This window comes from Centroberyx affinis, unplaced genomic scaffold (genome assembly GCF_046629955.1).
Source record: "Centroberyx affinis isolate AG114_WGS23_722 - 3 ecotype Tasmania unplaced genomic scaffold, CSIRO-AGI_Caff_v1 ptg001070l_1, whole genome shotgun sequence".
Taxonomy (NCBI): domain Eukaryota; kingdom Metazoa; phylum Chordata; class Actinopteri; order Beryciformes; family Berycidae; genus Centroberyx; species Centroberyx affinis.
The window spans coordinates 359,487-372,378 of NW_027279619.1; the positions used below are offsets into that span (position 1 = coordinate 359,487).

The 12,892-nt window shown below is 40.6% G+C and overlaps 2 protein-coding genes across 5 annotated transcripts; one reads left to right on the top strand and one right to left on the bottom strand.

Annotated features, from left to right (window-relative positions):
• The first annotated feature begins 869 nt into the window (after window positions 1–869).
• Window positions 870–6,485, top strand: usp39 (ubiquitin specific peptidase 39). Of its 2 annotated transcripts, none has more exons than XM_071523170.1 (13): window positions 870–1,046; window positions 1,360–1,438; window positions 1,541–1,635; window positions 1,726–1,862; window positions 2,042–2,194; window positions 2,297–2,522; window positions 2,667–2,741; window positions 3,106–3,173; window positions 3,817–4,005; window positions 4,643–4,785; window positions 5,090–5,225; window positions 5,398–5,484; window positions 6,201–6,485. In XM_071523170.1, exons 1-13 carry the CDS (start codon window positions 986–988, stop codon window positions 6,252–6,254), a joined length of 1,503 nt encoding a protein of 500 aa, XP_071379271.1. In that variant the 5' UTR covers window positions 870–985; the 3' UTR covers window positions 6,255–6,485. The 2 variants fall into 2 exon arrangements, with proteins under 2 accessions (XP_071379271.1, XP_071379272.1); XM_071523171.1 differs by having other exon boundaries at window positions 1,375–1,438.
• A 126-nt stretch (window positions 6,486–6,611) lies between these two features.
• Window positions 6,612–11,924, bottom strand: sftpbb (surfactant protein Bb). Of its 3 annotated transcripts, none has more exons than XM_071523175.1 (11): window positions 11,785–11,924; window positions 11,327–11,388; window positions 10,828–10,902; window positions 10,308–10,430; window positions 10,042–10,176; window positions 9,849–9,929; window positions 9,564–9,747; window positions 9,311–9,453; window positions 8,401–8,481; window positions 7,797–7,907; window positions 6,612–7,111 (listed from the first exon to the last, which is right to left on the bottom strand). In XM_071523175.1, exons 1-11 carry the CDS (start codon window positions 11,834–11,836, stop codon window positions 7,076–7,078), a joined length of 1,083 nt encoding a protein of 360 aa, XP_071379276.1. In that variant the 5' UTR covers window positions 11,837–11,924; the 3' UTR covers window positions 6,612–7,075. The 3 variants fall into 3 exon arrangements, with proteins under 3 accessions (XP_071379276.1, XP_071379277.1, XP_071379275.1); XM_071523176.1 differs by having other exon boundaries at window positions 9,849–9,923; window positions 10,042–10,179; XM_071523174.1 differs by having other exon boundaries at window positions 10,042–10,179.
• Window positions 11,925–12,892: the final 968 nt, after the last annotated feature.

Sequence of the window (12,892 nt, forward strand, 5' to 3'; positions counted from 1 at the left end):
CTACAGGAAAAGAACTAAATACATGAATGACCTTCTCAGAGTCAGAGGATAGTAAAGCTTTCCCCAGTTTACTAAAATCCCAGTTTACTGTGGATGATATTCACAGAGTCAGAGGGACAGAAAAGAACAAAGTCAGATTTATTGTCAGATCTTTATGTCTTAAAATCACTTAAGCAGACTGTCAAGATATTTGACCTTTAAAGGGCGGTGCAGCTGGGTGTCAGGGTTCAGGCCATTATTAATTCAATTGAGAATGCATGATAAATTCCAATTCAATTCCTGGAGTGGAATTGGAATTGCACCCAGCTCTAAGGAAACAGAATTGGAATTTAATTGGAATGACAGGAAACAGAATTGAATTTCATTAAATTCCATTAAATTTCACTTCTAAGAGAGGCTGTCTTGATTTGCTAAACATTATAAATCAAACATTATGAATCAAACACAAGTTAAACAACTTCGTGAACTTCCAATTTAATTCCAATTCTGTTTCCTGTAGGTTTTTCCAATTCCAATTCCTCTGTTTAATTTGAATTGATGAGTTCATTCATGAATTGACCCCAAACCTGCTGGGTGTCATCTATATCAATGGAAGGACACACTATGTAGCCTACCTATGATGCAGTTATGATACAAATATATGAATTGGAAGAATGATCATTAACATAAATGTCATTATTAATAATATGTGTATTTTATTAAATACATCAACAGTAGAGCTACCAAAATTTACGTTATCATATGCAATCAAGGATTATTTAGGGCGAACAAGGCTCGCTTTGATAACGCTCACTGGCTCTAAACTCCGGGTTACGTTTTAGTCGACCATTTACTATTGCGGCGTTCACCACCGCGAGTTTCGATGCGCACGGTGTTTGCGAAGAGCTCGACCCATTCATCTCTTCAGCATTTTCAGCTAAAGTTGTTCCCTCTATAACTGTTTTGATATTTCGCTCGTTAGCTGATACTGCAGTTAACTGCTGCGATGGTTTCTCTGAAGCGAGAAAGAGACATTGAGGTGGATGATGATGACGAGGAAGAAGGAGGCAAGTTTATTTACGTTACCTTATAATGCTAGCTGTCCTGGTTAGCCTGTAGCTAACGTTAGTAGCAAAATGAAGGTGCGCTCGATTTTGTTTGCGTGGTGGTCCAGTCATAAACATATGGCTCACTAAGGACCACTTGAAGTTTAACCAGCATAATATAACCATCTGTACCGTCTACCCAACGCACCGTCACGTGTAATCGACCATCCCCAATCAGCCCAAACGCTGGGCTTGCTACTTGTTGGTTAGCCTCATTCTGTGGAGCACAAAACATAATTTAGCCTAACTCTGTTTGTTTCACCTAATGCTACAGTGGCAGCCAAAATAGGACGAGGACGTGACACAGAAGACCGCAGAAGCCGTCACTGTCCTTACCTCGACACCATAAACAGGTAATGTAACGTTAGCTTAGCATAGCTAATGTTACGGCTAACGGTTGCTTGTCTCATCAAAGCTCGATAGCTGAATCTGCTTTCTGTTTGTTTATCCTCTAGGAGTGTGCTGGACTTTGACTTCGAGAAGCTATGCTCCATCTCTCTGTCCCACATCAATGTCTATGCCTGTCTCATATGTGGGAAATACTTTCAAGGTAGGTGAATTATCTCATGACTTCGCCCAGGATCCATGACCTAACGTTAGTCTTATTTTGACTGTTTATGTATGTTTGTGTCCCTTCCAGGCAGAGGTCTGAAGTCCCATGCTTACACTCATAGTGTACAGTTCACCCATCATGTGTTCCTCAATCTGCACACGCTCAAGTTTTACTGTCTGCCAGACAACTATGAGATCATTGACTCTTCGCTGGAGGACATCACAGTAAGTGAAGTGAAGGTGTTATAGACTGACAACATGTTGTTAAATCAGATATACTTCTGATACCAGGCTAGAATTGATCTTTGTTTCAGTACAGCACTGGCTTTTTAGTAAAGCAGACTTAAACCACATGCTGTATGTCCTTGTGTGTCTATAATTCCTTGACACTTCTTTCTCTACAGTATGTGCTGAAGCCCACGTTCACCAAGCAGCACATCTCGGGGCTGGACAAGCAGGGTAAACTGTATCGAGCCTATGATGGCACCACCTACCTGCCAGGCATTGTAGGGCTCAACAACATCAAGGCCAACGACTACGCCAATGTGGTGTTACAGGTACGAATGCTATCTGCCACACTGGGCCTTACCTGGACTGAGACTTGAACTTTTTAAATAATACTGACAAATTGTCCTCTGCCGTTTGCTTCACCGTCCAAGGCTCTTTCCAATGTTCCACCACTGCGGAACTACTTCCTGGAAGAAGAAAACTACCGGGGAATCCGCAGGCCGCCGGGGGACATCATGTTCCTCCTGGTGCAGAGGTTTGGTGAGCTGATGCGCAAACTGTGGAACCCGAGGAACTTCAAGGCCCACGTGTCTCCCCATGAGATGTTGCAGGCCGTGGTGCTGTGCAGCAAGAAGAACTTCCAGATTACCAAGCAAGGTAGCGCACATGTTGCCAGAATACAGTGTTGCACAGTGCGCTTCAGTTCTCAAGAATAGAGCATTCACAGCAAATAGGCCTTTAGCACATGCTGCCCAGTGGAGAATGAGCTGTGTTGCTGATTGATTGTTGTCTGTTTCGCAGGGGATGCTGTGGACTTCCTGTCTTGGTTCTTGAACGCCCTGCATGGTGCTCTTGGAGGCACAAAGAAAAAGCCATGTGAGTGGGAGGAGATACAAGGGGTTTTAATCTCTTATTGTTGGATCGTAATATATATATATATATATATACACCATATATATGTAATTAAAGAAAAACATTACTCTTTTTCGTGTGATATTCAGATGTTTATTTAGCATGAGAGTTGTTGGTGAAATCAGGTCAATGGATTAGAAGGAAAAACTGCAATACTTTTTAATGCTAAATGGGGATGATTTTGCCCGAAATTAGCAAAAAAGTCTACTTGTGCCAACTAGTCTTACTTTCCTTTAGTATTTGAGCTGGCAAATTTTGCCATTGTTTTTATGTCTGTGAGTCAAACAAGAATTAACCTCTGTCCTCATCTGTCTTTCTGCCATTATAGCAATCCTTACCAAAGTATTTCAAGGCTCCATGCGGATCTTCTCCAAGAAGCTTCCACACCCAGATTTAGTAAGTTGACCATTGTTGACCAAAGTGCTTTGAAGATAGTTCTGAGCTGAAAAACTGAACTGACTTTCTTGTCAAACTGGTGGCCGAATTAAAGATCACACCATGATATTTGGCATAGGGTTTAACATAAGTGGCTAACTGGCCCAAGGTTTTTGTAATAAGTTTGATGGAATCAGGGGCTCCAAATGAAAAAAGTTCAGATCTTCTCTCGGAGCTGGAGAAACTTTTGGGCTGTCCAACATTTAATGTCATCAAGCCAGTTCCTGAGATGAATTGGCACTGGAGATAAAGCTGGGAGATCAAACTGGGTATTGTGTGTAAATCAGTGAAAGTAAATGAATGGCACAACCAGTAGGAGAATGCAAATGGGGAAGACAATTGGATCTAGAATAGAAACTTGAGGGACCCTGAAAGAAATGCTAGAGGAGGAGGATGAAAAATTGTGACTGATGAGATTCTGTTTCTCAGATAAATTGCAAACCAAACCAGGGCAGATATAATATGTATTTTATAAGTCAAATCTGCCAAAACTGAGACTGTCAAACAGTGGTTGACTGTGAATGCTATGGTTGGTGATGTGATTTTAAGTTCTCTGTCAGGTGTCACCGTTTTTTTATTTCATTTTATTTATTTATTTTTTCAGCCGCCAGAGGAGAAGGAGGCGTTGCTCCTGAAAGACGAGTACCAGGAAGAGATGTCTGAGTCCACCTTCCTGTTCCTGACCCTTGACCTCCCAACAGCTCCACTGTACAAGGATGAGAAGGAGCAGCTTATAATCCCGCAGGTCCCTCTCTTCAACATCCTGGCTAAATTCAACGGCAGCACAGAGAAGGTACTGACTGCACCCTCTAGTGTTATAATCATTAGCAAAAATGATGGAAAACAAGTCGATGGCCCTGTTTTACATTACTGCAGTGAGATCAAAACTAGACATTATGAACTTCAAGTAAAGACTAGACTAAAAATGTTTGAATGTCATTGACAAAAAAGTGACATTAAAATTAACAATCTAAGAGATTAGTGCTCTTTCAGTTTGAATATCACAAGCCCTCACATCTTTTTACCTCTGATAATGAGCCTTGTTAATTTCTGTGGCAACCGGGGCCACAATAAAAGAACTGTGACCGCTGTCTGTAGTTCCCACAGCTTTTGATTTTATGGCTCTGGTACTGCAGTCCTTCAAAGTAGGAAAACAACAAAAAAGTGACTTAAATCAATGTGACCATAATCTATATTAAAATGTCTTTACTGTCTACGTCATGTAAGATTTTTTTTACACTAAAATTGGATTGGAAATTGGATGAGATTATTAAAATGTGACTGCAATGCACATTTTGTAAAAACTGAAACAAAATGTGTAATTACTGCAGCAGTTCACACTGCTTCCTTCAGATGACAGGTTGACAGAAGTATTATAACTTCAGCACACTTTGTATCTGTGCACCGTTTTCTGTGTCGTTTGCATTCAGGAATACAAAACCTACAAAGAGAATTTTCTCAAAAAGTTCCAGTTGACCAAACTGCCTCCGTACCTCATCTTTTGCATCAAAAGATTCACCAAGAACAACTTTTTTGTGGAAAAGAACCCCACCATTGTCAACTTCCCTATCACGTAAGTGCTGTTCATTTGCCTTAAGACACAGTATGGCGTTCTGGCGGAAGGCTTTTATTCAACAGTACCATGAGGTGCATACATTTTTAGCACATGTGGCCACATTGAGGAAATAAAACCTTCACACTATCAGTGAGCTACAGAGGATCAGATTCCATCACAACCGTATAACTGTATAATGAAGAGTCTCTGTTTGGGTTTACCTCCATTTTATATTGTAACTCTATGAGCAATGGTGTCACGCACTTATGTTTTGTTCTTATTATGAATGTGTATATTTTAATCATTATATTTGCTTCACCAGGAATGTAGACCTTCGTGAGTACTTGACAGAAGAAGCCCAAGTAACAGAGAAGCACACAACTTATGACCTGGTCGCCAATGTGGTGCATGATGGGAAGCCCACTGAGGGAGCGTACAGAATACATGTCTTGCATCATGTATGTTGCAGCTAAATATTCCTGAATTTTTCCTGATTTCTCTTGGCATTAACCACAGACACAACAACAAAACTTTTCAATTATGTTATGACCAAGCAAGCATTCTGTTAGTATGTGTTGCATTGACGTCATTGAAGCTCAGTATTGATGTGTTGTTGTTGTGGTTGATCAGGGCACTGGGAAGTGGTATGAGATGCAGGACCTGCAGGTGACCGACATTCTCCCCCAGATGATCACGCTGTCGGAGGCCTACATCCAGGCAAGTTCTGCCACTCCTTAAACAACACATTCCTCTCCTGTCATAATCATATTGTGCCTTTTGTAAAAGCTAAAAGTTGGTGAATACAGTGAGTCTGTGGATAGTGACACATTGTTTATTGGTTTGGCTCTACTGGGACCACGAAATCAAGTGCTGCCCATCAACTGAAAATGTTACACAAAGTGCCACCAGCAGCAAAATAGGCTGCATCCCTAAGTCTGCATACATAACTTACTTGTACAGATGTACTGATTGGAGACTAGGGTTAGACCGATATATTGGTTTGCTGATATAGAGGTATTGTGTCCATATTGGCTTCTTATTGGATATTGGCCTGTCATGCTTGTCCACTGCCGATATGAAGGGGTTCCTCCCTGACTGCAGCTACATAAAAAATTCTGTAAAACGGGTTAGGGTTAGGGCTATGAATTTTTATTTTTTGCATGTGTTATTATTCATTTAATTGTTCAGTTATGTTTTGTTGTAAATTATTTTTTCATTTAAAGGCAGAGATTAATCCTAGAATTTCCCCTAACATTGAATGGTGGGTGGGTCACCCGTATTGGTTGAATCTTATTTGAGACTAGATTGCATTTTAAGTCATAGTGAAGTTTATATAGTCAAACTGCCTAACAAAGGATCCTAGATTTGTACTTGTTTAGAAGCTTCATGAATATGGGTCCTTCTGTGGTAACAAATGTTTATTTCTGTTGTAGATCTGGAAAAGACGAGAGGGTGACGACGACACAAACAACCACACAGGGGCGTAAGAGAGGCAGGAATGTCCTCATTGTGACCTGAAGTGGTGGTACCATATTGCAAGTGTTTGGATATCCACTGAGACCTGAAAATAACATCAGAATTCAGAATGAGACTGGCATGAGAGTATCATAACTTTTTGTTTATAGACACAGAAAAGCAAATATGTAAATGTCTCCATGTTTTTTTCACTGTTTTATCTTTTTACTGTCTGGAATTTGCTAAATAAAGTAGCTCCAAGACATCTGTTTCATTCTATATCTGCATTTTAGTGTTAAACCTTTGATAGTTTTAGTTTGCTGTGTGTAGCTATTCACACCAAGGATTGTAAAACGGGAACAGTATAACAAAAGACAGCTGTACAGCACATTATTGAGCAATCGTCCAAATAGTCTTTAATAGATACAGTATGCTCATCTGATGGGAGTTTCTGCCATGTTCACAGTCACATTGTCGTTCTTATGCTAATATACAGAATAACACTGTTCACAAGACTGCAGAAACTGATATTTTAGACTGAATCCCAGCCTCAGTCTTATTTGCGATTACACAACACATTTCATGCAAACTTAATAATTTCAAGATTAATGTTGTTTATGGGCACTTGACTTAAAAAGCATGTGAGAAGGAGCAGTTCTCTGGAAAGTAAACGCATGCTTAAAAAATGCTGACTTAAAAATATGGATTCAATACACCCGTAAAAAGTAAGAGCTGATCAGTGCAATACATTTGTAAAAAGTAAGTTGATCAGTGCAATACATCTGTAAAAAGTAAAGTTATTTTTGCAGACACTTTCAGAGCTTCAGTCAGTCTGGCAGGTTGGTTTTTTTCTCTAGTTCCACATGTATTTCTCACAGAAGGCCAGATTCTAGGGGGGAAAAAAATTGAGAAAAAAAGTCAGATGTGAAACAAGTAACTTTCTGCTGCTGATGTGCAGGTTAACAGTGGTTAGGCCAGCGTATCAGAGGAGTGCTAGGTGAGAAAAGATCCCTTTGTGTGCTCTTGGATGGCATGGTTTCAGTTCTCATGTATCATCATCCTAGTGGAAAGGCAATATGAAAATAGTTTTAATTTTAATAACTTAATGTGTTTTCCCTATCACCCGTAACAGATGCAGCCTTCCAAATTGTCTGAACGCAGGCACTGACAGTAGCATTGGTTGATTGCTAGAATTAAACTAGACAATTTATCCATCATAGACCTATACACCAGAATCAAAGGATGAGTAGCCTAAAATCTCTCCAAAAGTGTAACTGGATATGGAAGGCTCAAAATGAAAGAGAAAGAACACAACAGGAATTTGTTTGAAAGGGATTTTGTAAAGTATTGAAGATGATGAAAGCCTGCATCAGCTTGAATTGCTGTGAATCGATCTTAACTGACAAAGAGTGGGATAACTCAGGTAGCCCATCCTGCAACTAGCTGGTTGAAGGTTCATGGAAAAACTTATTGTACAGTGCGGGCTTTGACAGAGCTGTCCTCCACATCACTTTCGTTGAGCTGAGCTGTTAATCAAACAAGATCATATGGTTATCTAATTGAGTTAAACTTACACCACACTTCTGAGCAATTTTACTGTCTCTGCACCAGTAGCTGGGTCCCAAGGTACAGCGGTCCTTTCCCAGAGGCTCCTGCTTCTTCATAGCAACACACAGATCAACTCTCTGGAGGACAGATGAGAGAAAAGTTGATCATAGATTGAACTAGATCAAATAAAAACATTTGAACATGACTATGAAAGCCTTCACACTGAGGTCATGATTGGTGTTCGGTGGAACTGGACTTGGGCTTATCATACTGTTGTAAACTACGTAAGGACATCAAGTAACATGTCTGACACCTGGTTTGTGGTCTCCCCTCAAACAACACGAGGCAACTTTACATGCAAATCCTTGCAGCCAATCACAAATTTAGGGGTGCATCTTTGAGCCATGTAAGCTTTGTGGTCCGATTGATGGTACACTCCATGTCAGTGTACTCACATCAGCCAAGGTAAAGGAGTCTATGCTTGACATTCAAAGCATTACTACTCCACAAAAACATTACAGACAGGCCCTCTTGTGGTAGCAGTAGTGCTGTGCTACTTTTGAATATCTACAGTTATTCAGTTATTAGGTCAATGTACATGTTAACTTAAAAAAAGGAAACTATTCTTACTTCACAAGCATCTGGAACATCCATCTGGTTTCCCAAAACCTTCTGCAGCCTGGAGCCATAGAGTTTGGTAAACACCTCACACTGAAAAGAGCAGAGGAGCAGTGAGTCAGTTTACTGCTTTTCACATTGAATGCCAAAGGTTTTTTCTTATTCTGTCTTATTCAATAAATATGGCAATAAACCATGAGAGTCCATGCTTTACAGTGATTTTAGAACGGGTAGGATGCAATGATTATAGTAAATAAAATTAATAAAAGGTTAAAAAAATAAAATACTCCAGTGCTTTTATTTTTGATAAGAGGTAACTTGAGGTGAAGAACATGTAACCTTTCTCTAGCTTAGATCCAGGAGTCAACAAAAATAGTCTTTGCACTTCACCAATGTTAATTTTGGGCAGGTTATGGAGTGATTTAGTGAAGGCCAGAGCTGGCAACAGGACTTTGTAATGCACCTGTTTCTCAATGCGGAAGCTGTTACCGTGACGATGTGAAAAGGGCCTATATCGGACAGACTCAGTTCAAGAAGGACCTAATGAAAGTCGTCAGTCTCTTAGCGACATCAGCACATGCACATTCTTGCCCTTTTGGCAAGCATAAAACATAATAATATTTAAGTGTAGTTCTTCTGCCCAGCAATATAGTTCTTTAACAATACTAAACATGATCGCTGAGCAACACATAAGTACTGGGATGAGTGGTGTCTTTCTGTTCGCGCATTAGTTCTGTAGCCACAGGTATGAGTTCTTCGGATATTTTATGAGGACTTCATTCAGAGCTGAGGACAAGAGCTTATCAGAACAATTTTGAGGTTTAAAGTTACAGTGGCCTGCGAGGAATGTCATAACTCCAGCTTATGACATTCCTCACAAGCAAGAAGGGATTGTAACTCATATTTGTGGGTTTGGTTAGACCTTCGGGATGGCGCTGGGGTGATGGAGACACACAGACTGGAGGAAGGAGGAGGTGTGAGGCTCAGTGGAGTTGAGACCCAGGTGGAGTCGGCTCAGGACGGCCAGCGTACGGCACGACTCGCAGTCAGATGGGACGAGCGTCTCTGGGGAGTCAGCAGAGCATTAACTTGGACACGGTGAGGAAGGGTGAGGTGCAGGTTTAACCCATAAGCAAATATTAACCAAATATGGTCCTCATACGCTTCCAGCTCACCTGTACCTGACGTGTCCGTAAACAAACAGAGGTGCAGCATGGCACAGATTGAGTGAGGAGCAGCCGACGATAAGAGGAAGTCGATTATCTGCTTGCCGTATTTGTTAATGAAATCGTCACATTCCTCCTCATATTTTTCAGGCAGAAGACCACAGACTTCACCCATGAGCTTCACTATAGCGTCCTGCAAGCCCAGAGAGAGAGAGGAGAGTGGCATATAAATGATGTGATGCATAGTGAAGGATATCCACCTGAAGCAATTAAGTGATATGAAAAAAAAGTCACCTCGGTCTTATTTTTAGGCAACATGTCCTCCAGTTTCTTCATGAGAAACAGACATAGGGTGCACTGTGGGTTGACCTGCTCCTAGAGAGAGATTCAGCTGATAAAGAGAGCCATACTGCATGTAGCATTTATATAAAAAAGGATCATATAAGTTTCACTCAAGCCATTTTAACTTTCACTTCCCCTTTCTCACCCTAGCATGTGTGCTGGTGCCTGTGCTGAGAGCAGAACTGGGTGAGTCTTTATCGGTGACAGGGTGGGGAAGTTTCAGCGCTTCCTTCTCTGATTGGACAGCACAGAGTCCCAAGACCATACAGGCCTCACCTGGCTGCTGCAAAAGAGGAGGAATGATGGAGATAATCATACATTAAAGGTGATCATTTAAGGCCAAAAAGCATATTGTGTTTCCATATGCCTAAACAGAAGCAGCAACCTGTGAATAAAGGGCTAAACTCTCACCAGGTGACCAGCTGTATATTGCAGGATTTTCGGCAGATACGTCTTCACCTGGGAATCACACTCAGATACCCGTTCGCTAGGGAGGCGCCGGCACAGAGCATGCAGGGTTTCATATAGAATTTCCTGCAGAAGCACAACAATCAATGCAATGTCTGACTTTCTATGGTTACACATGGTTTCTATTCTGGTCAATTAATCAGAAGTGAAAGAGGAACTAGGGAGATGTAAGGATGCATTTTATTATTTCACTATGACTATTTCATTATGACTACCAAGTCAGCACCTGAAACCTGTACTTTTGAGATTAAAAAATCATATTGCAGTGCTCTGACATTTAAATATTAGTATTATTCTCCTTCAATCTGTGTTCACACTGGGAAATATACTAACTACTGTTTCTTACGTGCATCCGATTCAGGTTTAACTTTTTAGATGTTAAATAGATCCAAACTGCTACATATGACTGCCACCGTTTCTTTACCAACTAACTATGCAGCGTAACACTTAGCAACATTCTCACCTGAGTGTCTTTTTTGGAGATCATGTCTGTGAAAAGCTCAAGGATCTGGCTGCACTTTGAACAGGTACCTGATGTCTAATGAGGAGAAGCCACAGGTGAGAGAATAGTTCAGGTCTGAGGAAATTGAGCTTCATCGATGTTCAGAACATTTTCAGTAAAAAACAAAAACAAGAAACAGGATTTGCCAGTGTTTTTCCTTTTAACTACGGTGCTGATTCTGAACTACTTATATCAACTTTTAGCATAATAAAAGTAAAGGAAATTATTATTATTGAAGCCCATTGACTTTAGATGAACTACTGAACTATTTTTAAGTTCAACAAGATACATATATGCGAAAAAGGGCAGATGTGAACAAGGTTTTGGTAATTTTTGTATGTAGTGTGTATGTATATGTTGATATTTATGGAATCTCATTCCATATGTACGCATGACGGCCTAGTCATCATCTGACAAAATTGTGACAATTCACAGATCAGGAGATAAGAACAGGTCTCACCAAAGATTGCTGTGTGGTGTCCCACTTGGATGAGAGAGGGTCTTTGATGAACCTGGAGTCGCCTTGAGAGAAAACACCCAGAGAGAGACAGAGAGAGATAACATTGTTTTATGTTTCTCCATGTTTTGGTAACACCGACATTGTCATTCATGTGAAAAAAGCATTTTGAATTTGAATTTGAGAGAGAGAGAGACAGACAGACAAACAGACAGACAGACAGACAGACAGACAGGGACAGAGATATTCACTGGTCCAAAAATTAAGAATATATCAGGATGGGTGAACCGAAAATAAATGTTTCGAAATGCTGAAATTACAATCTGACCTTAGCCTCAATTGATTCTCAATCTTAGTCTCTGTTGAGGCTAAATCTGACCTATGACAACAAGATTTATGGCGACTGATCAGGTGACAGTGATGTAAACAGTCAAGTCACTGTTAATAAACCGTCATCTTACCAGGGCAAAGAAACACCATGAAGATCACCAGGATAAAGCCGAACACTGCCATCGTGTCGGTAAAACACAGCACGATATGAGAAGCGCAGATGGGTTGGTGATACAGAAGCTTTAATAAAAATCGGTATTGTTATTTAGTCGGACCGGAAGCACGGGTTGACTGTCACCCAATCAGAGCGAGAGATGTAACGCGCAGGCGCAGTTGAACAAGTACCCTACACATTTGAGTTTCTACTCAACTACGATAAGACAATGCACTTTTCTGATTCCTATAGGGGACATTCGGGTGTCACAGCAGCAGTTGGCAGAACCATGTAGGCTACAGTCTATTGTCAGAATAAAGTACAGGGAATGTAATAAGGTAGGCTAATATAAATAATACATGAAAGATATAAGGCAATATAAATAAATATAAAACTACAAAATTATGACGATAAAAATAGCCTATAAAAGTATCAAAATTGTCTAAAGTATCTAAAGTGGTGTTGAGCATTTGAGTCCTGTCTAAATAATTCCAACTAACACACACAGACTAACCTGGTAACATTTGTGACCAGAGCCGGCCCAAGCCTTTATGGGGCCCTAAGCAGAATTTGATTTGGGGACCCCCCACCGCCTCGGTGCCGCCAATTCTATTGACTATTGTCAATGCTTGATCATTCGCACACCTACTGTAAATCTAAAACACCCATTATCAATTTTATTAGTTGTAGCTGTGTTGCTTACATTATACCAATGTCAGCCTGGCATGTTTTTACCCAGACGCCCACCTGTAATGCAAACATACCTTTATCTTTCTGTTTTTTCTCATGTTCTGTTTTCTTCTTCTTTCTTTTCTCCGCTCCATAAGGATATGTCCTTTTTTGCGACATTACTTTTTTGCTGCATTGACGCAGAGGAGAGGACTGTAACCTAACAAGTGCGCATTGCGCATGAACTGACACCAGCTCTGACAGAGGCAGCGGGAATTGGTTAAACCAGTAGTATTAGCTAGCAGCCCGTTAACATAATATTGCGTTTTTGTATGATTACCATTGACATAATATATCACCAAAAAAAACCAAACATTTCAAGCGCTCTTGGGGGCCCTAAGCAGGCAGGGGCCCTA

Bases quoted from the DNA above. Each gene is read 5' to 3' on its own strand.
- usp39 (XM_071523170.1), top strand. From the start codon at position 986: ATGGTTTCTCTGAAGCGAGAAAGAGACATTGAGGTGGATGATGATGAC. The intron at 2,195-2,296 runs GTACGAATGCTA...TCACCGTCCAAG, and splicing joins ACGCCAATGTGGTGTTACAG to GCTCTTTCCAATGTTCCACC. The intron at 3,174-3,816 runs GTAAGTTGACCA...TTATTTTTTCAG, and splicing joins AGCTTCCACACCCAGATTTA to CCGCCAGAGGAGAAGGAGGC.
- sftpbb (XM_071523174.1), bottom strand. From the start codon at position 11,836: ATGGCAGTGTTCGGCTTTATCCTGGTGATCTTCATGGTGTTTCTTTGC. The intron at 9,748-9,848 runs GTGACTTTTTTT...CTGGGCTTGCAG, and splicing joins TGCCTAAAAATAAGACCGAG to GACGCTATAGTGAAGCTCAT. The intron at 9,454-9,563 runs GTGAGCTGGAAG...CTGACTCCCCAG, and splicing joins TACGGACACGTCAGGTACAG to AGACGCTCGTCCCATCTGAC.